The sequence below is a fragment of the Sciurus vulgaris genome (genome assembly GCF_902686455.1).
Source record: "Sciurus vulgaris genome assembly, chromosome: X".
Classification (NCBI taxonomy): Eukaryota; Metazoa; Chordata; class Mammalia; order Rodentia; family Sciuridae; genus Sciurus; species Sciurus vulgaris.
Window position 1 is genome coordinate 131,960,653 of NC_136471.1, and position 25,847 is coordinate 131,986,499.

At 43.1% G+C, this 25,847-nt stretch overlaps 1 protein-coding gene and 1 long non-coding RNA gene across 5 annotated transcripts in view; one reads left to right on the forward strand and one right to left on the reverse strand.

The window, feature by feature from the left end:
* The window catches only part of LOC306650885, a 461,164-nt gene that overhangs the window by 65,777 nt on the left and 369,540 nt on the right, over nucleotides 1-25,847 (forward strand). The gene's annotated exons all lie outside the window — the stretch shown is intronic.
* Nucleotides 1-25,847, reverse strand: part of CLCN4 (chloride voltage-gated channel 4) — a gene marked incomplete at its 3' end in the record, with an annotated part of 70,958 nt that overhangs the window by 38,769 nt on the left and 6,342 nt on the right. For all 4 annotated transcript variants that reach the window (XM_079123148.1, XM_079123147.1, XM_079123146.1 and 1 more), the window contains 2 exons: nucleotides 5,402-5,557; nucleotides 2,884-2,983 (listed from right to left, as the gene is read on the reverse strand). In XM_079123148.1, coding sequence (XP_078979274.1) covers nucleotides 2,884-2,983; nucleotides 5,402-5,545 — 244 coding nt within the window. In that variant the 5' untranslated portion in view covers nucleotides 5,546-5,557. The remainder of the gene's footprint in view (nucleotides 1-2,883; nucleotides 2,984-5,401; nucleotides 5,558-25,847) is intronic.

Here is a 25,847-nt window from a genome sequence, read left to right on the forward strand (position 1 = left end):
AGGCACTGCTGCGGCTGTTTGTCCTTCCCCTATCACCATACTTCTCACATCCTGATATCATGATTAGCTAGATATATGCATGTCAGTGTATGTGCACACACGTGTTTGTACTTCCACTAGTTTATAAGTGATGGGGGAAGAGGTTTTCCTTTTTTTGTGTCACAGGGGAAGTCAGGTCAGGCATCCAGACCCTGTGTGCACTCCAGGTGGACACTCAAGAGAAATGAAAACATTCATCTACACAAAGACTGGTATACAGATATTCACAGCAATAGTGTTCAAAATAGACAAAAAGTAGAAATAATGCAATTGTTCATTAATGGATGAAAGGTAAACAAAATGTGGTCTATCCACACAATGGAATAAATATTTGGAAATAAAAACAAATGAAGTACTGGTGCATGTTATGACATGAATGAACCTTTAAAAATTATGCTGTGTGAAAGAAGTTGATCACAAAAGTCCACATGGTGTGATTCCATTTATACAAAATGTCCAGGATAAGCAAACATGAGACAGAAAGAAGATTAGAGGTGACCCAGGGCTGGGAGGGGAGGCTGGCACTTGATAGTTAAAGGCTACAGAGGGTCTTTTAGGGGCAATAAAATCATTCTAAAATTGCTCATAATGATGGTTACACAACTCTGTGAATACACTGAAAAACAGAATTTACATTTAAATAGTATGCTATGTGAATTGTATTTCAATAGAGCAGTTCCATACAAATATACGGCAAGTGAGGAGGCAGGCTTAGAGAGGAAAGGATGTTATTTTAAAGAGATCAGAAAAAGTTTCAAATGGAAAATAATATTTGAACAAAGACCTGAAGAAGATGAGGGAAGGATACTGCAGAGGTGCAAAATCAAGATTCACTGATCAGCCCAAATTACATCACTTTTCATTCATTTATAATCACATTATTCCACACCCAATCTTCCTTGCCATTCCTGGTCCTGACTGCTCTGGGCGGGCTTCAGCTTTGATCCGTGGTACAACAGCGACACCCAGTGGTATCTCCTGATAAATGCTCTGCAGAGGAGATAACAGCTGGGGTTCTCCATCAAGAGAGTTCGAGTAAAATGGTCAGGGTGCCTCTGAGGGGAGGACTGGCCAGCAGTAAGATGCCTGAGTCCTCTCCACCGGTAGAACAGTAGGGAAAAGGCACAGCTCACTATATTTCCTTCGATGTGCATTCAGATAAAAAAAATATTAAGCCTCCTTTATCCTCCATATCCTCCCATTCCTACCCTCTTGTATTCATCTGCTGGTGTGCCCATGGGATCTGTTTCCTCTGTGGCTCTCACCCCAGGTTGCACATTAGAATCATGGAGAGGAAAGGAGGGAGTCTGTATTCAATGCCAGGAAGTCCTCTCCAGAGAGGCTGTTTAATTGAAGCCCGGGCAGCAGTATATCTTTTTAATTCCCCAGAAGATTCTTCCTGAAAGAACTGATGGAAATTAGACCACAAGTGAAACCAGCTGGTCAAAATCAGCTAGGTTAAAGATAGCCCAACAGGGCCCCTAGATTAGTCAATAAATCTAAGCTGTGCTGTTTACTCCAGCAAGATGCTAGAATATGGAGTCTCTTCATTTCCCCTATTAATTTCTCCTACCTAGGAGCCAAGAATAATGATACACTGTAAGGTTTTATAAATTTCTTCTACATAAAGCATCAAAATTCACAGCAAACTCCCACTCTGTCCACCTTCAAAGGTCTTCATAGAAGCTGTCAGGCAAAATTGGTGGCAAAACACCAGGTCCCAAAGTCTGATTCCCTTCCATGGTGGCTGCAGTCATACACTGGGAAACACCACTGGGGGAAGAAGGATGGAACTGGAGAGGTAGACAGATGGCCACTGTGACTAGTAGAAAAGGAAACTACCCTCCCCACCCCAGGCATTTCTCTAGGCTTTTTGTGGAACACGGAGGCAGGCTAAGCGGACAGACCCCTTGCCTGGCAACCAGTTCCCCGCCTACAATTATCTTTGGCATACGTTAAAGATTGCCCAGCAATCAAAATCCTCTGTAATCACAAAATTATATCTGTGCCCCATCAGTGTTTTTCTCTTAGAGAACTTGCTATATTCTCCCTGTATTATTGTCAACTCTTGAACCATAACTATTAGGTTGCTAAATGTAGGGGATTTTTATTAAAGGGCTTTCTACATGTTGGCTTATTTTTTTAAAAATTCTTAGACATTAACCTTCACAGCCTCCTAAAGGGAAATAAGTTTCAGGAAATAGTTTCCATGAAGAGCTGGTACATTTGGTTTGAAAAGGAAAGGTTTTCTCTCCAAATACGCATCCATTTACTTCGAAACTTCTACTGCTCACAAACACGGCATTGGGATTACAAAACTGAAGGATGCAGCGTCTCTGATAGTCAGAACAATGGAGGGGTGGAGGCATACTGCCCTGGGCCCACCTCGGATCCTGTGGGCATCTAGCACTATTCTGAATGTGGTAGACATTTACCGTTCATTTCAGGGTTTGCCAGTAGTAGTAAAAGCCAATCTCCTATGGTGTTTGGTAACTAGAGATCAGAATGTTTCCATATTTTGCTGCCTTCTACAAAACCAAGCATAACACATGTGAAATGTGTGCTTTCAGCAAACTACAGTGTGGTAAACACCCCCTGCTCCGTGTGCTAAAGGCCCATCAGTACTATAATCACAGCTCTCCAGAAGTCGTGTCTTGGATATGATGATAGATTTTAGGCTAAATATATGGTCATGTATTTAGCTCTTAGATAGTTCAAGTAATAAATCCCTTGCATGGAGGTAAAAGAGAAACACTCCACACTCCAGAAATCTTCCCAAGGGGATAGTTTGGGGGTTCAGCATCCCCAGCTTTCCACAGGAGTCCTGCACACCCTTCCACGTACCTGCCAGCAGACCAATGAGCAGCATCACCACCCACCCTGACCAGGCGTCCAGCAAACTCTTGATGAACTCCCATACGGACTCCTTGCTTTTGCTTGTTATCTAGAAACAAAGCAGACACAGCAGTTGATTGGAACACATTTTCTAATTCATGATTCGTTCCCTGAAATGGTTTCCTTGGGAAACAGAGTGATTGAGAAAATGAATGTAATTAAGCAACTAAATTCCCAGTTACATTATTCTTTCAGTAATGTACCACAATGAGAAAATGGGTTTTCTAGCTCACAGAGCTATAAAGATGCCATAATAGTCTCCAAAGAATTGAAGGACCAAAAAAATTCACTTAATTAAAAAAACATACTAAATATGATTTGCTCTTTGATTATTTAAAATCCATTCTGAAGGGAGACATTGATTCAGAGTCACCAGTTTGAATGCAAGTTACAACTCTAACTTATGTTTTAAGGTCTGTTCATTAAAAATCTATTGAAATAGACTTCATTTCCTACTTTTGTTTTCAGGGTTAAATTTTAACAGTACACCTTTGAATCAGGTAGTGTGAATCACAATTGCCACAACAGATGGATAAATCTCTGCATGCGGTAAGAATACCCCCTTTCCTCCTGTATTAAGAAAATCCTATATTGCTTTGAGATCATCATCCTCCTCATAATCCTTTAGATCAGTGGTCAGCAAACATTTTCTGTAAAGGGTCAAAGAGTAAATATTTTGGGCTCTGCAGGTTAAAGGGTGTCTGTTGGATATACCCAACTCTGCCACTGTAGCACAAAAGTGGCCACAGATAATATATAAATGAATAGGCATGGCTGAGTTCCAATAAATCTTTATTTATAAAACAAGGTGCCAGCTGGCTTTGGCGTGAGAGCCATAGTTTGCTAATCCCTGCTCTAGAGTGAAGGCTGCCCCGTCTGCCTTGTTCCTCCATGTTGGAACCCAGAGGCTGCATTATCTTTGCGCCTAAACAAGAAGACGTTACATACTCCCTACACATCTCTCTTCCTCCTCTGAGCACTCTCATCATTTGTTCCTCATCCCCCTCTGAAGCTGCTCGCCCTGAGGTCACTGACAGCCCCTACATTGTTGATACACACCTAATTTACATCTCTGTGCAGGGGACCTTATGAGCAGCCTCCTCCTCTCACTTGAGACCACTCTTGGCTGGTTCCTCTCCTTCTCCTCTACCTGCTTCTTCTAAGTATCTGTCTCTGGTTCCCCACCTACCTCCCTGGCATCTATTACATCTTGACTTTCCCAGGGTCCTGACTACCTCCTTACTCTATGTACCTTGGCTACCTTGGCCACCCTGGCCATCTCTAAAGCTTCAGCATCAACTTGCATGCCAAGGGCCCCTCATTCTCTTCCCACAGCCTTAACCTCATCCTTGAACTGCAGAATTCTCTCTACCTTCCAACCCACATGCAGGCCAGCCAGGCAGCTTGAATTCAAAGCATGAAAAGCAGAACTCCTGGCCTCCCTCTGTTATTCACATTTCCCCTTCCCTCCCTCTCTTCATCTAAGGCACCACCTGGTGTTCCTTGACTCTACTCCACTCCTGACCCCAATATCTCAACTAAAATCTGTCCATAGCTCCTCAGAATGTCTCTCGTCCCTGATCCCCTTTATTCTATCTTCACTTCATTCTTTCAGAACTCCTTCTTTCTCCTGAGCTAACTTCAGGATTTCCTGCTTCTCTTATTGTAATGCATCTTTATTGTATTCTGGGGCCTTCAACACGAAATACAAACTCCTCTCCATGGCCGACTTGGTCACTCACAACAAGGCCCCACTGCCCACATTTCCAGACTCATCCTTATTCCTTCCTTCAATAAATCCTTCACCATACCCTAGAAGCTCCCTCAAATGCCCAAATGGGCCATGTTGTTTCATGCCTCTGGGACTTAGTAAAAAATAAAAGGATCACTCTTGATGTTTAGAATCCTCTCCCCTCTCTCTGACTAGCAAACTCTTAGTCATCCTTCAGGATCCAACTGATATGTCACTCCCTCTGAAAAACCCTTCCTTCCCAAATGATTCCTTGGCATGTGATACACAACTGTATTGTGGCCATTCCAATATATACTGACAGCCAACTGGATGTCAGGCACCATGATAATGCGTTTTCACATACAATCTCATTTAATCCTTAGGTATATTACCTCCATCCTCATGAATGAGAAAACTGGGCCAAGAAATGGCACCCCCAAAGTCACTCAGCCTAGAGGTTGTAAGGGAAAGATGGGTCCCAAATTTATGCGGTTTCAGGGTCCCCTCCTTGCCTCCACACCGCATTCCCTCAGTCTGACACAGCCTCTAACCCAAAGCACCTGATATTGTAATTCCCTCTTGAAACCTATGGCTTTCCCTAGCCATTCTCCTCTCTTTCAAACCTAACCCAGTACATTCCACGTAAGCTAAGCCCCTGTTCGTAACTTGCAGATGAAACACGGCATAGCCTTTGCAGAGATCCCCTTCAGCATGGCCTTTACAAATGCCACCTACCTTTCTGTGTCTGTCAGTGTCCCGTGACTTCTCCCTCAGCCAATCAATGGTGTGGAAGTCCTCGTAAGTCCCCACATCAGGGAACGGCTCGTCAAGGAAATCCATCAGGTTTCCGGAGCCACTCATTGCTCCTGCATGGACCATGCTAAGTTACACCTGTGAGAGAAAACTGGCCATTCAAAACATAAGCAGGACTTCTACTTGGACACAGTAGCAGAAGAATCCATGGGCTCTATTTTCTTATATAAGAAAATATTATTTCAGGATAAGCATTGCTGCTGTCATGGAATATGAACACAGCTGGTTCTCATTGTTAATCACAGTTAAGGTCTATAGTCACCTCCAACCCTGAATTAAGAAATACTGAAGCACTACTCCTAGGAGAATTCTGGGTTAGGTTCCTACGAGTCTCTTCTTGCCTGAGCCTCACTTCCTACACATCTCCTCCCCCTCTGAGCACTTTCCACATCATTCCTCATCCTTCCCCAAAGCTGCCTTCCCCGGATCAATACATAACCTTGTTTTACATGGATTTCCATTTAATGACACCCTATCTAATATGTATTGTTGATTAACATTGAACTATCACTCATGCCTGAACAAGGTTTCTCTAACATGTGTTTTCCCCACAAGGCACATCACAAACTTCTCATGATTAGAAATGCTAGCTGGCACTCCAGTACTATGCTTCAGAACCATTTTGAACAGCAAAATTACCAATAAAAAAGCAGAAAATGTGGTAATAAACAGAACACTAAAATGACACTGGTTCATAGTATGAGGGTGGAATCAGAAAGGCAAGGGTCGTTTTCTCCCACCTCAACTGAAAGCATGTGCTTCTGGCAACTAAACCTTTTGCCACTCTGCACATGCCTATCTATGAATGACCTTGAAAGCAATGCAAGTATTAACTTTGGGGTGCTATAGTTTGGATCTTAAATGTCCTCTAGAAGCTCATGTGGTGAAGGCTTGGCCCCCAAGATGGTGTTTTAGGGACTTGGTAGAAGCCTTAAGAGGTGGGGGTATGGCCACTTATGTCTTGGGGGTATGACCTCTTTCTCCTCCCAACCCCCATCCTGGCCATGAAATGAGCATGAAGTGAGTGGCTTTGCTCTACCACATGCTCCCTTCATGATATGCTGCCTCGCCACAGGCCCAAAGCAAAGGGACCAATTGATTATGAACCAGAATCTCCAGAACTGTGAACCAAAATATATCTTTTCTCTTTTGAACTGGATCATCTCAAGTTTTTTTGTTATAGTGGCAGAAAACTGACTAATATAGGGGCTACAAATAAATTTTAGCAAATAGGAAAAGTTGCAAATTAAGAGTCTACAAATGAGGATCAACTACACATATTTCCGGAAAACCTCAAGCTCCGCAAAAGGAAGGTATCAAAAGGTGAGGGATAGAGAGGCCAAAAACTGTAACCAAACAGGTAACTGGTTCCCCTGAGAGATAAAGGAGGCCACTGAGGCAGTAGCCCACATACTTTCATCATTGACTTTCCAAATGGACAATAAAAACAGGGTAAAAATAGTGGTGAGAGTTTAATAGGAGCCAAGTCAATCTGCAAATAGCAGCAACCCTCTGCACTAAGGGGGGTCACCATGGAGATGGACAAGGGAAGCAGGACAACCTGCCATGAGTCATGCAGAGCTGGGGCACACTGTCTTGAGCAAGGAGCTCCAGTGCAGATGCTCGTTTTCTATTTTTCTTAAGATACAGTTAAAATGGCTCCTGCTGCTAGGCCAGAAGGAAAGTTGAATGCCTCTTCCTTTTCTAAGATAACAATTCCATTTCCACATTTGGGTTCCTATTGTCCAGAAAACCATCAGGAATGAGCCAACGCATCTCCCCTGTTCCACCACCATCAGAGCCTTATTTACAGATCACATAGGAGCTCATCTGAGATGGAGAAAATGCTTTGCAGCAGAACTGACACTCACCCCAGTTAGCAGAAGAAATACTATACTGTTACAGACACAAGAGCTTGGAATATGCACTAAATAAAAAATGACTTTGGCATAGAGTATGGAAATTTGAATTGTAGGACGAGGACCACAAAAGTGCTGGAATGGCTGGTTAAAAACTTGAAGGTGGTCATAAAAATAGTTGACTGCACACTTCTCCCGTTGCTTTATGTATTTATGTATCTGGAGGACTCAACCACCACCTGATAAAACTGAGTTTTAATCAAATTGAAAAGTCACTATGGGCAAAGTAGGGTAATCAACTTACAAGCAATAAAGTGGCCACAGTGATTGATTTATTGACCATATGTGCAACTCAGCTGCTTTAAAACGCTCAAAGTTTGAGGTCTGAGCTGTGTCAAGTTGAAAACTACACCCATTGATGAGGGCCCAGGGAAGAATCATATTGCATAAGTCAGTAGCAACCAATAACAGAACCAATATGATAAGGGAAGAAATAAAATTAGAAAGCAGAGATTTCATTCTCATTTCTACAAAAAACAAGATGGTCATAATCTCCTATTACTTGTGGTAAAGAAAATCTCTGATGGGAAAATAAGACAATGGGCTATTGACCCACAATGCAGAGCCCTGGTCAGAAAAGCCCAGAGCAGAGAAAAGAATTGAAGAGCTTTGGACCTTCTGTTAAAAGGGAGTTGATACTACCTGAAACTAAAACAAAACTCCAGACAAGCAACAACTCCAGACAATTAATGCTTGAAATGGAAAGTTACTCTGGAGAACAAATGTGTCTTTAAACTTTGATTGAGCTTGTCATGGGCATGATGATAGGCACATAATTGGTAGAGGAAAATAAACATGATCTAATCTACAGAGTCTCTGTGCTTCCTGGGCAGGGAGGGCAAAGAGAAAGGAGGTGAGGAGGAGTTAGGTGCATCATAACAACTGATAAGAGAGAGAATTTTCTTGGGCTCTGAGGGAGAGGAAAATGAAGACAAGTCAAGTTATCTGTGGCTATGCAGACCAATTCCAGGGGAGAAGGGCTGCAGCAGCAACAGATGACAAAGCCACCAACAGAGACAGGATAAAACAGAATTTGCCCTAATCCATGCTAGCGTTATCCTGCCTAACAAGATAACATTTCTCCCACACAACCATTATTTACCTACAAAGGGACTTTGGAAGGCCTGCAGAACACCTAGTCTTTTATCCCATCCCTCAAAGCAAAAAAGTATCAGCCAGTTTGGTCTCTCAACATGAAGACCTCAAGATGGCAGGATCAAAGTCTTCAACAGCAAGTGATAACAACAGAATCTGACCAGTAAAACTCACTCCACCAGGGCCCAACAAAGACAGGTATGTGTTAACTGTGATAACATCAATGATATATTTATGACTTTGATGTTGAAAGTAACTCAGAATGGACTGGCTCAACCTCAGAACAGGGATCTGTATCATTTCAAGGAAACCTGGACTTTGCATAGCTGACTGTTGGTGATAATGTAATGGGTTCTAGAAGATGAAAGAAAGCAGGAAATCACCCAGATCAACATTAAGAAGGACAGATTCTAAGTATAATCTAGGCTTGACTAAATATAGAACCCACCACCTCAGGCTACTCAGCATGTGGGTCACCAAAATGTTAGGCAGAAACCCATTCCTTTGAATGTGCTGTTCCCTCCGATTTGAACAGCTTTTCTCTTTTGCTTGGGAAGTTCCCATTCACCTTCCAGAACCCTGTTCTATTTGTCCCCATCTATGGAACTTGCATTAATTTCCCCGGAAAGAGCACAGGGTGTCTTCCTTGGCCTCCTCAAAGATTCTTTAACAGAAATCCTAATTACATCATGGCAACAAATAACTTCCCATTCCGATGACCCTCTGTAGTCATGAACAACAGCATACCTGCTGCATCTCCATTGCTAGGCCCAGCACAGAGTTCATGTTCAATAACATATTTTGAGTTCATTTAAATGCACGTTTATTTCTGAACCACTGGGGTGACAGAGGCAAGGCCCCCATTACAGAAGTTTTGTAGATTCCACTTATGCACTCACCAAAAATTTCTAAGATTTAATTTCATCACAAATAGGATAAAAGACTCAGGAAAGAGAGAAGAGAAACATATGTGAGCAGAAGAGACAGGTGTCCATCAGTGGATAAATGGATAAAGAAAATGTGGTATATATACATAATGAAGTTCACTTAGCCATAGAGAATGAAATTATGTCATTTATAGGTAAATGGATAGAACTCAAGAGTATTATGTTAAGTGAAATAAGCCAAACTCAGAAAATCAAGAGGAATATGTTTTCTCTCCTATGTGGAAGATAAGGAAAAGAAAGGTGGTGGTGGAGGTCTTTTGAAAATTGAAGGAAGCCCAACAGAGTAGAGAAAAGGGACCAGGGGGAGGGAGGAGGAGAGGGAAAGGGGAAATACTGGCGAACAATATTGACCAAATTATGTTGTTATATCATGTGCATGTATGAATGTGTAACAACAAATCCCATTATCATATATAATTATGATGCACTAATAAAAATATGAAAAATTATCAGGACTGGGACCTTGACCTGCTGCTACTATATAAAGAGCAGGGCAGGGGGCACAGGGAGGAAGCTGCACCCTGCATGGTAACCTGGGAGTCTGCTGGGTGGCTTCATTTCTCTCAGCCTGAATCAGCAGGACTAAGAACAATCTCTCTGTCCTTTTTTCCCTGCAATACCACGGAGCATCTCACTGTTAGTATAGCCATAAAAGGGAAAAAAAGCCATATAAGTAATCTAGTGGAGATCCCCAAACACAGCAGCTTAGAAACAATCATCTCTTTATATTGCCTGAGTATGATTGGGCTCTGCTAGATGGTTCTCACCTGGGGTCTCTCTTGAGGCTGCGGCCAGACAAGGCTGGAGTCATCTGAAGGTCTGTTCACTACACTTCAGTGTCTGGGCTGCAAGATTCAACAGTTGGGAACTAGAGCAGCTGGGGCTTCCTGGACATCTATCTCTCCATGTGGCACCTCCAAGTGTCCGTCCCAGCATGGTGGCACTGGGTGGCGTGGATTCTCACTTGCAGGCTCTGGTCTCCAAAGTAATTGTGTCCACTCAGAGATCAGGAAGAAGCTGTATCATACCACCTGGCTTGGCAACAGAAGTCAGCAGTTGCCCTTCTGCCACATGAGATCCATTGAGGCAATCACAAAAGCCCTCCCAGGTCCAAGTGGAGAGAAAGTAAATACCACCTCTGGAGTGGGGCATGGCAAGGCTCTGGAGGAGCAGCCAGAAACCAGACATTCTGTTGTGGCTATTTTTGAAAAATTAAACTGACTATCCAACTTATAAAAAATCTTCACAAAAAAGCATCCAGAAGAAAACAATGATTCTCTATGAACATAGCCTAGAGAGTGAATCACTATAACATATTGCTATATTTTTCATAGATGTATTTTAAAATAAATGGACAGTATGATATAGCTAGTTCTTCAGTGTGCTTTTCCCTCTATACTTTGAGCATTTCCTGAGAGGCAGCACTGCATAGAGGTTAGAAACAGACTCTGAAACAGCACTGCCTGGCTCCACTCCCAGCTGTGCACTTCCTAGCTGTGTGATCTTGGGCAAGTTGCTGAACTTTTCCATGCCTCAGTCTCCTCATCTATGAAATGGGGATAGGAACAGCACCTGCCTTGGGTGTTGTTACAAAGACGGAATGAGCTGACATCTGCAACCCAGTGTGGTTAATGTTCTTTTTAATTGTTCAAATTAAAATCATAGGTGTTTCATGAAAACACATTTTCCTTACTGCCCTGCATGTCACCTCATTTCCAAAGTTGATCTAATCACCCCTCTGGAGTCTGCAGCTGACAGGGGGCACCTGACAGACTCCAAATCTTCTCTGGGCAGTTAAGGTAATCCACTTGAGCTTTTGGGGGACCCTACGTGGGCATCTGTTTACTAAGAATCACTGGAGCCATTAAATCATGAATCTATGCCTATACTTTAAAAATCTTTTCCTAAAAACTCCTCCAAGTATTTTCATTAATCAGAGGCCATTTCCTTTCAAATCTAATACACCTCTATTCAAAGTAGCAAGATCACTTAAGGAGGGATTTACACAAATCCCCAGTCTGGCTGTGCGACCTCCAATGACACTCCCTGGCTCTCACCACATCTCCTCTCCAAAGTCAGAGCCCTGGAATGGGCTGTTTCTGCAGGTGCTCCCCACCTCCTCCCTAGCACAGGGACAGGGAGATTAAAAGTTAGTACCTGCTCCTTTCACCCTCTTTGGGACAAGCAAACCTTTTTTTCATTCATCAAAGCTATCTGTCTCTGCCACAGATAACATTTAGGCCTGTGGGACTTTCCAGAAATTTCAGAGTCATCTTCATTGCCAGCTGTTTTTATCAGTCATTACAGAACAAAAAACCCTAAGATTGTACTCTTCAGTGTCAGTGAAATTCAAACTCCGAGATAATCTGGGTGATCATCTCATACCCTCAAAAGCAAGCAAGAATCAAAAAGTGTAACCCAAAAGAGATTGATAAATATGTATAAAAAGACACCTAGAGGTGAGCAGTGGAGCCTTGTGGTAACCCTCAACAGTCCTTGCTGGGCAATGGGAACACACAGGAGTGGCTGCTGCAAAGATTCTCCTCTCTCTCTCTCCTTAGACCAAAGGAAAACATATCAGAGGAATGTGAGTGGGGTTGGATATAATCACAGGGCAAGTCTGGGAAGTGAGTTATCGCTGATCTTTCAGTTCGTCCTGTTTTTTTCTGAGAACTACAGTGTTAGTAAACAAAAGTAGCAAATCTAACATGCCCTTTTTCACTGAATTCTAGAAACTGCTTTGTGCTACTCAAGTGGCCTGTATTACCTGGTTAGAAGCATCAGGTCTTCCCTCAAGTTATCTGCACTTGAAGTAGCAGCAGAAAGCATGGACAAGGTGGCTGTGGCCTTAGGATCTTTTCCTTCTGACTTGTACAGATGCACAGAGTGGGTATAGTCACAATCTACTTTAAGCATTCTTTTAGATTTATTTCATATACTATAACATTCACAATTTTTTTAGTTGTCAATGAATCTTTTATTTTATTTATTTATTTATTTACATGTGGTGCTGAGGATCAAACCCAGGGCCTCACAAATGCCAGGAAAGTGCTCTACCACTGAGCCACACCCCCAGCCCCTAACTTTCACTTTTTTTTTTTCTTTTCTTTTTTTTTGCAGTGCTGGGGATTGAACCCAGGGCCTTGTGCTTGCAAGGCAAGCACTCTACCAACTGAGCTATCTCCCCAGCCCACTAACATTCACTTTTAATGTTTATGATTCAGTGGGGTTTTTGAGTATAATCATAAATTTGTACATCACCACTATCCAATTCTAGAATGTTCTTATCTCCCTAAAAGTAATCCTGTACCATTTCCTTCTCTAATCAATCCCCAGGCAACCACTGATCTATGTTCTCTCTATGGATTTGCCTCTTCTGGACATTTCCCATAACAGAATCATGTAATATGTGGTCTTTTGTGTCTGGCTTCCTTCACTTAGCATAATATTTTCAAGATTCACAAATGTTGTAGTCTGTGTCCGTACTTCATTCCTTTTTATTGCAGAATACTATTCCATTGTGTAACTCTATCACATTTGTTTATCCATTCATCAGCTGATAGCTATTTGGGTTACTTGTGAACAATGCTATTATGAACATTCATGTGAAGTCTTTGGACATGTTTCCATTTCTCTTGGGTACACGATTAGGAGTGAAATTTCTGGGTCCAAAGGAAACTCTGGTGTTTAACCTTTGGAGAAGATGCCAGATGGAAATGACTTTTCTGATTTGTTTGTTTTGGTGTGGCTGGTTTGTGTTAGGGCCTTATGCAAGCAAAGCATATGTTCTACCACTGAACTACATCCAGCCCTGAAAATCACTTTTTCAAGTAACATTTTTATTTAACTAAATATCTATCCATAAAAATACAAAAATTATAAGTGTACCTCTCCACAAATTTTCACAAAGGAAACTTACCCACTTAACCAGCATCCAGGCCAAGGAAGAGAACATGACCCAGAAGCCTCCTCACGGCCCTTCAATTCTTGTCCCACTGTTAATGGTAAATACTATTCTGACTCTCATATCATACACTCCTGCTGCTTGTTTCAGAACTTTCTATAAATGAAATCTTTTGTTTTCAGCTTCTTGTGTTCTACATTTTGTGGTAAAGTCTACCCATGCTGTTGAGCATAATTACTGTTTGTTCATTCTCTTTGCCTTATACTGGGTTGGTCAAGGGCCAGGTAGGAAATATTTGAAGTTTTGTGAGTGAAGTGGTCTCTTTCAGGTCTACTGAACTCTGAGTTGTCATTAAAAAGCAGCCAGAGACACTACACAAATTAATGACTGAAGTTATGTCTGAATAAAACTATTTATGGAGACTAAAATTAAAATTTTCTATAATCTTCACATGTCACAACATATTATTCTTTTTTCACTTTTTTCCACATATAAAAGTGTAACAAGCATTCTCAACTCGTGAGTGTACAAAAGCAGATGGTAACCTGGATGGAGCTATTCTTTTGTTTGACTATGGTAGTAAACCCCAATGTACTTCTCCATTTGCTGTGGATGGACATTTGGATGGTTTTCCATTTGGAGGCATTACACAGCATGCTGCCAGCATATTCCACACCCACTCATCACATATTGTGACCTTCTACCTGTCCCTCTCTCTCTCTGCCCAGCAGTGGCCAGGTGCCATAGGAACCTGACAATTTTTATGCCAGCATTCCTCTCCCAAATCAGACCATGTTATATTATTTGCTGATTTAGCTAACCCCAAGAAGACTTGGACAGATTGAACAGAAAGTTGCAATTCAGATTCAAAGATGAAAAGTCTCCAATCTGTAAGAAAAGCTGGCCATCAGCAGAGTCCTCTGTCAGAGTGAACCTGGGAGAAACTGCTACTAAAATCTTGTCCGAGTCTCATGAGCCTTTCAGGCCATCTTTCTCCTTCTTGTCCTCTCAAAGAGGCCGAACTGATAGTTAGGGGTTAGCAAATGTTTCCCATAAGGGGCCAGATGGGAAATATTTTTGGTTCTGTGGGCCCTACAGTCTCTATTGCAATTTCTGCACTGCCATTATAGGACAAAACAGTCACAGTCAACATGTAAATGCAGGGGTGCGGCTATGTGCTAATAAAACTTTATTTACAAAAACAAGTAAGGGACTGGGTTTTGTGTGCAGACTCAGTTGCTGGCCCTTTATTTTCACCACAAGCCACCTGCCGGGCCCCTGTTGGAGGCACCAGAGCTACCAGTGCACTTACAACTCTCACCTACCAATAGGACCCAGCAAATCATCCTGATCCACTGGGACAAGTTAAAAGATAAGTAGCCGCAGTCGTTCCTCAATAGGATTGTTTAAGGGAAGGATGGCATCCAAGAAATGCAACTAATGGACTTTGCTAGCAACATTTCAACCTTGAAGTTTTGGAAAAATAAAAAGCAATTCCTAATACATATGCACACACATACATCCTGAGGTTTCTGAGATCCTACAATCTGAAAAGATTTCTCCAACTAATCAGCTATCCAAATGCTTCCAGATTCCAGGTGCCTTTGCTCATTAATTAAAAAATAATCACACCATGGCTGTAACAGAATATTCAAGGTCATTGCAGCTAGAGCTTTCCTGTAGTGTTGACAAACACCATGAGCAGAATAGGACACACCAGGGATTCTAGAACCACACAGCTGTCAGAGAGGACCTGAGAACATTAAGCTCAGAGCCAGGGCTTGGTCAGATAGCATCCAAAAATAAACACCCCAAAAGCTTCATTTCTTACAGATTTTGCAGAAGCCCCCAAAACTCCTCACAAGCAGTCTTTCAAAGTTCCTTCTCTTGCAACCTATGTGGACTACTCAAGGTGCCGAGCTGAGGACCCATGTCAGCTGGCCGGCGAGTCCTGTAAAGGCCACCAGGCTAGATGCCCCTGGGCTCAGAGGCAATGTCATTATAGCATACGGCCACCAGAGGGAGCTCCACCAGAATCCACAGGTTCAGCCACCACCTATAGGAGGATTGCCTCCACCATTCTGCATCTGGGCTCCAACCTTTATTTAGCTCCTCCTCCCTACCCAACCCTCTCATTTGTACTCCTGCCCCTGGGCTTGCCCTGTAACTCCTACCTCTGGTTACCGCACAGCCCAAGGCTCCAGCTCTACCCAAAGAAATGATAATTCCCTCTCCAACCTTTGGCAGTTTCTTTGTCACCATCAGTGGATTCTCTTCTACTCACTCTCTGACTCAAGCATACATCACCAAAGATGCCTGCAACTAATGACTTTAAAACAGAATACTGAGCAAAAGAATCCAAACACATTAAAGTACACACTATGTGTTTCCATTTATGTAATGTTCAAAAACAGAAGTAAACTATGATTTTCAGGAATGCATGATTCAGTGGTAAATCTACAAAGAAAATCAGAGATACAAGCATAGTAGAAGTCAGGAGAGAGGTTTTCAGGAGGAGGGGCAGTGATGGATGGGGACAGAAGATGCCAGCAATGTAAACATTTGGTCCTGACCTGGGAGGTAAAGTGGAGACACAGGTGTTTATTTTACAATTAGTTAGCATATTCAGCAGTATGTACAAAGGTTCAGGAAGAGTTTGAAGGGGTGATACAAATGGCTGAAAGTGGGCCACGGGGGTGGGGGTGAGTTCAGAGCACCTGGCTCCACAGTCAGACATGGGTGCGTCATCTGCCCTGCTGAGCTGCCAACAGCCAGCCCATCTGGTCCGCAGCTCCTCATTGTCCACTCAGTTCTCCGAAACGGAGTAAACCAGAGCTTGCACAAAATGAGGATACCTGGGTTACCTGTATTCAGACCCTTGGTCTCAATGCACACAACATGCCATGCTTAAGCACTACAGTCTAGGACAAATTAATCACTGACTTCAAATTATATAACTGAGCCATGTTCTCTTAATCTGCTTGTGTGGATGGAGGCAAACAAAAATTTGTCACAAATGTTTGAGACTGTAGCAAACACCTCTTTGCCTATTCATACTGCTCAGAATTGAAACACTAAAAGTGGAAGTTTAAGAATAAAAGAGCTCTGCTTCCTGGCTGCCATGAACTGAGCTGCCTTCCTCTGCCACACCCTTCTGCCGCAATGTTCTGCCTCACCTGGGACCAGAGTTATGGAGTCAGCCCACAACGGACTAAACCGTTGAAACCAAATAGTCAACTAAAAAGTGGTCCAAGGAGGACTGGGGCTGTGGCTCAGTGGCAGAGTGCTTGGCTAGCATGTGTGAGGCACTGGGTTTGATCCTTAGCGCCACATGAAACTAAATGAATAAATAAAATAAATTAAAAAAATAAAATAAAATAATTATTTTTAAAAAGAATGGTCAAAGGATATTGCTTGGGAAAACATTGAATAAAGGAGAAAATAGGACACAGACACACACACAGGCAAGACAGTGTGAAGACATGGGAAGAAGACAATGATCTACAAGCAAGTAACAGAGGCCTCAGAAAAAACCGACTCTGCCAACTTCTTGATCTCAGACTCCCAGGTTCCAGAATTGGAAGAAAATGAATGTCTGTTGCTTAAGCCACCTAATATATGGGATTTTATTATGGCAGACAGAGCAAACTCATATAATCTCCATGTTATCTGTATCTTTGTTTTTCTTCCTACATTTTAAGGAAATGAATAAATATGTTTTAGCTAAAATAAATAAATAAATAAAAACAAATGCTCACACAGTGTACTTCCACACACTCTCACACACACAAACACATACACACACTTTCCCATCCCTACCAATAGGCAGACAACAGAAGAAGGAATATGCCTGTGGCTCTTTCTGCACCTCATGGCTCAGCAATATCCTATACCAGGGACTCCTGCCACATCCCAAGGATGTTCGGTAGGAAGCCTTGACCTTGATCACTTCACCCACAGTTGCAATACTGCCACCTGACCATGTGCATGCAAATCACCCAGTACACATGGCTTTGTCTTCCTCACCCAATTTCTAGAATGACTACTGCTGTATCTGATGCTGCCAGTACCCTATCCAGATCAGTCCAAAACTTCTGGTAAGCTCCAGCTGATTTCCAGGGGTATACTGTGCCTGATAGCATTGTTTGATACCCACAGAAAGTGGCTTTGCTCACGTCACACGCCTGAAATGCATCATTGGGAGCAGGTATTAATTGATGACTACCAGCACGGATGTCAAAATACCCCCACTCTCCTGCCCCTTGAATGGGGTCATTTCCAGGCCTGTGTTTTGTGCCTGTGCAGGCCCAAGGCTGCTCTCCTCCAGAAGCCTGCTTGCTCGTGGTTGGCATCTGGGAACTTGGGTTTGGGGAGGGTTCCTGCCATCCCCAGAACCACTGTGCCTAAAATGTCCTAACATGATTTATGCTGAGTGTCTGCTTTCCTTCTAAGAGCCTGGAATTCTTATACATTTTAGGCAGAGTGTGCCTAGGTAACCAGTCACCAACAAAAACCCTGGATACTGAGCTCTAACTAGCTTTCCTGGTCGACAATGTTCCGCAAGGGTTGTCAACTCATGGGAAGAATGAAGCAAGGCCTGCGGACCTCCAACTGGAGGAATTCTCAGAAACACACGCCTAGTTTCCTCTAGATTTGCCTTGTGCACTTTTCCCTTTGCTGATCTGGCTCTGTGTCCTTTCACTATAATAAATCATAGCCATGAATATAATACACGCTGAGTTCTTGGGCCAGAGGTGATCTTGGGGGCCTTGAAACAGCAAGCATCATTTCCTAGAGTTTCCTAAGTGCTGAGTTAAGCTCTGGTCACAGTTGCAGGAACAGCACCGATAGTTGATGGCTGCCTTCCTTTCCTGGTCTCACTTCCCTGGAGTCCCTGCACCTCCCCCGAAAACTTGGCCTCAAGTTCCACTTGGGAGACAACCCTAACAGGCAGCATCACATGGTACCATACATTTCTTCAGCTAGTTACACCTTGGCCTCTGTAAAACCCACGTGAGTGTTTTTTTAAGACCTCATACAAATGGGCAAAGCTTTATAACCAAGAGCTAGACAAAGAGTTTTCACAAATGACACCGAAGCACAAAACCTAAAAGAAGAATGGTTATGCTGTATTAATGGACAAAATAAAACTTTCCCTCCACGTAAGAAATCTGAGAATCTTCCTGATATACTTTATAGATAGGAATGGATGATCAGTCCCCCCAAAAAACGGTCCGAGCTGTGCCAAGGCCTCGGCACCTGAGGGACACGACCTAAGCAACAGAATGGCCTGTCACAAGCCTCCCGGCAGAACACTGGTAGCAGATCACTGCCCAGGTCAGTGGTTCTCAAACCTGAGCCTCTGGCAGTACTACCAGGAGGGTGGGGCACATACAGACCTCCAGGCCCTGCCCCAGCACAGGCTCAGCTCCTGGCTTTAGCAGGGCTATGCTGGGCCTGAGATTCTGCATTTCATCAACTCCCAGGGAAACTGGTGTTGCTGCTCCAGGGCCCACACAGAAACCAGTAGTCTAGTATGAAGTTTTATTCCCTCCTCACCTCCCGTTCTACTTCATGCCTGCATCCTGTCCATTGTGTTTAATTACTAATATTTTTCATATTGATCTTATTCATAAACTGCATTTTGTCGGAATAATAATTTTCCAACTTGCTTGCTCCCCTGTTTGGCTGTGAGCTCCTTGAGAGCTGAGGCCTGTTTTACTCATCTCTATTTACTATCCAGACCTTTAAAGAAGCATTCGCTGAACCCTGCCATGAGTAATAATATCCACTAACCCTAAAAAGTTTAGCCAGCCACATATACATCTCTATTCTACAAAGAGTATAATTAATACTAGATCTGCCTCTATATATGCAACTCTATCAAGCAGTCAGTCAGATGCTTTGGACGTCTCTGCATGGGCATGCTCAAGAATGGATACAAGGACAATGTTTTATCTGTGCACATAGAGAGGGCTAAATGACTATGGAAACTCAATGGGGGTCAGGGGACATGTAAAATGCAAGTGACTGAAACAGCACCACTGCGAGTTTTATAATCTGAGCAAGGCAAGTCTGAAGGGCAGAACTTGCTCTCCTCCACTGGTTTTATTTCATTTTGCTTTTAAATTTTTGAATTCATCTTGAGTTTTCTCATTATTTCTCACCCATGAAAAAAGCTGACAAATACAGACAAACATCCTGCCAAATGCAGCAACCAAGCATCCTGGCTGATAGCCCACCACAGGCGTTTGACACAAAGTTGCTGGGGCCATGGGAATGGACTCTGAACCCGGAACAGAGGCTAAAAGCGCCACAACCTGCCAGTTCCTCAAGCAGCCCTCCAGACAAACCCTTCTTTGTCATTCGCATGCAAGTGGAGGGAGGGGATCAAGAGGGAAGCTGATTTTTAAATCCTTTCAAGGGGCCAGGGGTGTAGCTAGGTGGTAGAATGCAGCTTAGTATGTGAAAGCCCTGGGTTCCATCGCCAGCCCCCACAAAATCCCTTTAAACTCTCCCAAGAAGTTTCTCTGAAATAAATTTTGAAAAGCTAATCAGAACATTCACTATAGAAAATGCTGTTCTACAGAAAGATTTAAACTACTAAACTATAATCTCCCAGATACAAGAAACTCTGTTGGGGCTGGGGCTGTAGCTCAGTGGTAGAACACTTGCCTAGCACATGTGAGGCACTGGGTTGGATCCTCAGCACCACAGAAAAATAAATAGATAAAGGTATTGTGTCTATCTACAGCTAAAAAATTAAATTAAAAAATAAAAAGCAGCTCTGTGAACTCCAAGCCCATATGTATGTGCATGCTCTCACACACATGCACACACCTACCCCCAGGCATATTGTAATCAAATTGCTAAAATGAGTGAAAAAGAGGGTCTCTTAAAGCAGTAAGAAAAAAAGACATTATATCCAGAGAAAACTATGGACTATACACAACTACAAAAAAGGATGAATCCCTGTCTGCACAGGTCAGATCCAAGCTCTTGCATGAGGAAGGGACTACATATGGTCATGAGGCAGGAGGCAGAGCCATCAGGGCCTATCTGGGAGGCCAGTAACCACACCAGCAGAAGCTTCTCACCTCATGTTTCTGCCTTGCCTGAAACCCCAGCAATGACACATTCATCTGAGATCATGGAGTCTCACTTTAAAAAGTATAGATACCTCTAGGACGGTAGTGCAGATACCTCTAGGATGGTGAGGAGGATTATTGGCCCTTTCAGGCCAACCCGCCAAACACCAGGCTGGGTTTCCCCAGATAGAAGACTGTGAGGCATCCACAGTGACAGGGGCCCCATGGTGGCCACCCAGCAAGGGGCCAAGGGTCATAGGACCAAAGACAGTCTCAGGAAAGGGAGACTGGGAGCAAAACAGTGTACAGAAAGGCTTGGGAGAATTAAACTTGGCCTGTTTCATAATTTTGCCTGTAGCCTCACAGTAGAGGGACAGTCACTTCCTTTTCCCTCTTCCTCCTTCCTCCCTGGCCCACCTCCCCGTCCCTCTCCAGCACTCTCTGTGCCCCTTCGCTACAGTCTTCCTCACGTAGGACTGGGTGAGCTGTTGTGGCCCATGGCAGGCTTCCCACAGCCCCAGGCCCATGAAGCTATTTGTCCCATTTTGAAACCCAGCCTGCATGTTGGAAAGGAGATGAGGCCAACCTCATGTGGCCTTGGGTGACACAATCAACTCAGTGTTCTCACACTCTCACCCCAGGGGGGATGGGGGCATGAGGTCTCTGTGTTTCCAGTGCCAAGAGTCAACAATGTAGAATTTCCCCAGACACCCCTTCCAATAACAACACCGACAACAGTGCCAGATGTTGTTCTAAGCATTTCACATGTATTACGTCAGTAGGGCTCCTCACACCCTGTGCGTCAAATACTGTCACCTGCAGGCCCACATTACAGATAAGTAAACTAAGGCAGAAGAGGCAGAAGGGAGGTTAAGTGTCACAGATGGTGGGGGGGAACTGGATCAAGCCACAAACAACACTGCCGTATTAGTTTTCAAGGGCTGTCACAACAAAGTACCACATATTGGTACCTCAGATGACAGAAATGATTGTCTCTGGAGGCTAGAGGTAAGAGATGGGGATATCAGCATGATTATTTCTTTCTGAGGGTTCTAAGGGAAGAATCTGGTCTAAGCCTCTCTCCTTGGCTTAGCAATGGTGTCGTCTCTTCGTGTCCTTCCATCCCTCTGTGTGTGTGTCTGTGCTCTAATTTCCTCTTCTTATAAGGACACCTGTCATAGTAGATTAGAGGTGCACCCCAGTGACCTATTTCAACTTGATTACGTCTGTAAATACTCTGTCTCCAAATTAGGTCACTTTCTGAAATACTGAGAGTTAGGACTTCAACATATGAATTTGGAAGGGGACTCAATTCAACCCATAACAGCTTCCAAAGACAGTGCTGGAGGGAAATATCACTCATGTTCCTTCCTCTCCTGGGACCTCCTCAGACTGTTGACCATTTTCTGACAAGTTTTCCTCCACTACAATCTATTTTCTTCTTACCTGTGCACAACCCCCGAGAGATTAAAAAAAATGTAAGTAGACATGCATGGCTAGCCACTTCATAAAAGTTATACCAGTAAGCATTAAAGACAGCTGAGATGCGTCCTTCCTGTCCTCAGGCTGACCACAGAGAAGAGAACAAGGCCACTGGAGCCAAGATGGAGCCTGAAATTTCAGTCATTTTGCAGGTTTGAGGAGAAAGGGTCGCTGATGAAAGGTATGACTGAGCTAAGAGGAAAAATAACTCACTGTGGTTGGACCTCCTCTATCCTGACCACAAGCCTCAGTCCAACCAGCGCCTCCAAGGGTGACACTGGAGGAGGAAAACAAGTTTCACATTTAGCCAAAGCAACCAGAAAGGAAGCTAGGAACCAAGAAGCACACAAACACTGTCAGGTCACAGAGCCCTTGTAAAACTGCTGGGCAGGCACAAGCACAGGCAGCAGCGGCCACAAGAGATGAGTCAGCAAGTCTTGGTGGCCAGGCAAGGAGCAGGCCCTGAGGAATAGGCATAACAGGCCTCGCTGTACTGCCCTTGCATCAGCCAATCCCCAAGTCGACCCCAGGCATCGAAGTTGTTGCTGAGGTCAGATGTAGATGCTGGCCTCAGATAGAGGCGCCCACCATGCAACTTTCTGCTCACCACCCTTGCTCTCACTGCCAGATTGGCCTGGGTCTAAAGGCCTGACCTGAGCCCTCCAGGACTCCCCTTTTCTGGGAGTAGCTGCAGGAGGACTTAAAAGTCACCTCCACTGGGGAAGGTTCTGCTCTCGAACTTAGATTCAATTCAGCCAACAGCAGGTCACCCTGCTCTCAAGAACTGCATCCATTCTTGGCCTCCTACTCTTCCACTTGATGGCATAACCTATGAAACAGGGATTTCCTCTTTCATGAACTCCAGCGACAGTTCCTCAAGGGCATGAGCTTTGCCCATTTGGTTCTACAGGTATCTCACCTCCTAGACTTATCATTGTCTCAAGTGGGGCACAATTTTGCCTGCCAGAGGACACCTGGCAATGACTGGAATTTTTGGTTGTCACAACAGTAGGGCTGTTGTTATGTGCATGGAGCCCAGGCATGCTGCTAAATGCCCTACGGTGCACAGGATAGCCCCCACTACAAAGAATCATTCAGCCTCAAATGTCCACGGATGGAGCTTGAGAAACACTGACCTGGACACATAGCAAGGACCCAAGGAATATTTACTGAATGAAAAAGTAATTAAGGTAGTGAATGAGCAAATGAATGGATGAATATTGAGGATCATGTCCTGTGGAAAAGCTTTTGCAGTTCTCATGATATGGATGGTCGTTTCTCAGAACATTAATAGATCACTTATTTTTTCATTCAACAAAAATTTAATGAGCACCTGCTATGTGCTACATACTGTGTTTATAGAACTAAATAAGATAAGCATGACCTTGCCCTCACAGAGCATAGAGTGAGAAAAAAGATCGTTCTATGCAGGATATGAGACACCTTGGTTGTTCATGGCTCCATCAGATCAGTCATGTGACCTTGGTCCAGTCACTTGATATCTCTGGACACCTCTTCCTCATATGTAAAATATAAGGATCACTTTGATTTTAAAGCTCACTTCCAACATCTGAATTCTATTCATTTAATTAATCTTAGTGAATCTTTTCCTCTTGAGAGTTTTTACATTCATATAATACCATTATCATTGATCACAAAAGAATGACTTAATCCACATGTCCATCAATCAAGAACTGGTTGAATAAATTACTGCACTGTCACACAGTGGAACAAACATACTATGGGCATGCTGACACACAATGGTTTCCAAACAATAGTAGTAAGAGAAGCAGGGTGTATCAAATGTTCCCATTTTATCTCTAAAAGTGCTATTTACAAGAAAATGAATGAATTACTACTACCCAAAACAACATGGATAAATCTCGAAACCATGTTGAGTGAAAGAAGCCAGATATGAAAGTACATGTTGTATGACTGCATCTACGTGAGGGTGAAGAACAGACAAAACCTGTGCTGACAGAAACCAGAATGATGACTGCCACTTGCCAGAAGGTTTGACTACAGAGGGACCAGGAGGACCCCTGGGGTACCAGTAAGGCTCTGTCTTGATGTGTCATAATCGACTGCAGTAAGACCCATATATTCCACTCTGCAATTATATCCCAAGAAAGAAGAAAAGAGAGGAAAGTTATCTATGCATTATATAATGAGTACATTTGCAGAGACATTTTCTGAAACACTGTATAAGAATGTTATTGATCATTGCTTCAGGGGTGGGGCCAGAAGACTGGGATAGGAAGGAAACTAAATGTTCTTGATACAACCTGGAAATGCTCACCGCACACATGTATTACAATTTCAAGGAAAAACAAGTCATTTAAAAATACTTATCATAATCTATTAAAGAAACCCATTCCTGCACATAAAAGGGAAAGATTCTCTCTGGTCACCTGCTGAAAATGTGGTTAATCCAAGAACTGATAAAGAGGCTTTCTCCACCACCAACACACAAGAGTTTGCTGAGGAGGGAGGAAGGGAGGAAGCAGACAGGTGAGAGAGGGCACCCCACACACCTGCCCCCACCAGTTGTGGGAGAAGAGAGAAGCCATCACCACTAAATGCCCTCAGTCTGGTATGGCAAGGTTGAGGGGTGGAGAAAAGGCAGATATAGCGAGGACCTCTGGGGAAGCAGAAATGGGGGGGTCTTGGACCCATGTGATCAGGGGCACCTGGAACACCACCTAAAAATGCTCCCCTGGGGACCGAATTGGACCAAATTATATTCCATGGTTGTATAATTATGTCAAAATGAATCTCAATATTATGTATAACTATAATGCACTAATAAATTTTGTTTCAAATGCTCCTCTGGGCCTCATCGCCAGACCTACTCAATCAGAATATCCGCTCCCCCACTCACATCTAAAAGTCTAATTTCTTTTTGAACATTTTATTATAAACATTTTCAAATACACAGAACATTATGCAGAAGAATCCAATAAATAACACTGATCAGATTCAGTGATTGTTCAGATGTAACTATATGTGCCTTATCTCTTTCTCTCTCTTCATTTCACTGAGCCACTAAAAGTAAATTACCATCTGAACAAGTTTATTTGCATCGTGTCCGGGTTCCTACTCTGCCTCTAATCTGCCCATCACAGCAGAGGCCTTGGAGACCCATTGCTTCTCAGCACTGAATGCCCCGTGTTGTGCTGTTCTGTTTAAATCCAGGGGTAAGACTAGAAGGAGAACTAGTATTGACAGAACTCTGCACTCAGCCCTTATCCTTGGAAAACTTTTCCTTTCTACCCTTTCAAACAAGCAAGTCTGAAGGAATTTAACCTATGCTTAAAACTACTTCATTTAAACATCCCTTGGCATCTACTTTTAATGTGTTGCCGCTACTTAGGATTCTTTTATCAGACAAACTAGCAAAGGCCCTTGTTTCATGACTAAATTTACATAAATTTGAGAACTAAAGAACAAATTAATTGAAATCACATACTAGTAAACAAAAACTGTTGAAGAATTGTCTGTTTCATAATCACAGCTTCCAAAGTTCGAAAAATTATGGTGCACGCCTGTAATTCCAGCAACTTGGGAAGTTGAAGAGGAGGATCGCAAGTTTGAGGCCAGTCTCGGCAACTTAGCAACATCCTGTCTCAAAAGAAAGATAAATAGGGCTGGGGATGTAGCTCAGTGGTACAGTATCCCTTGGTTCAATCCCCAGTGCCAAAATAGAAAAAGAAAGAAAAAAAAATAGTTGAGGAATGACTAAACCTGTTTTATGACTTGAAGTCCTTTAAAATTGCCTAGCATTCCATACTTTTTATATAAAGTATGCATAAATAGCTTTGTCATGGACATATAAAAGCTTTAATTATATTTTATACCAAACCAACAGAAGAATGAATACAATTTTTTTCCAATTAATACTGAATTTTACTTAGGGAAGGCGTTTTGAATTCA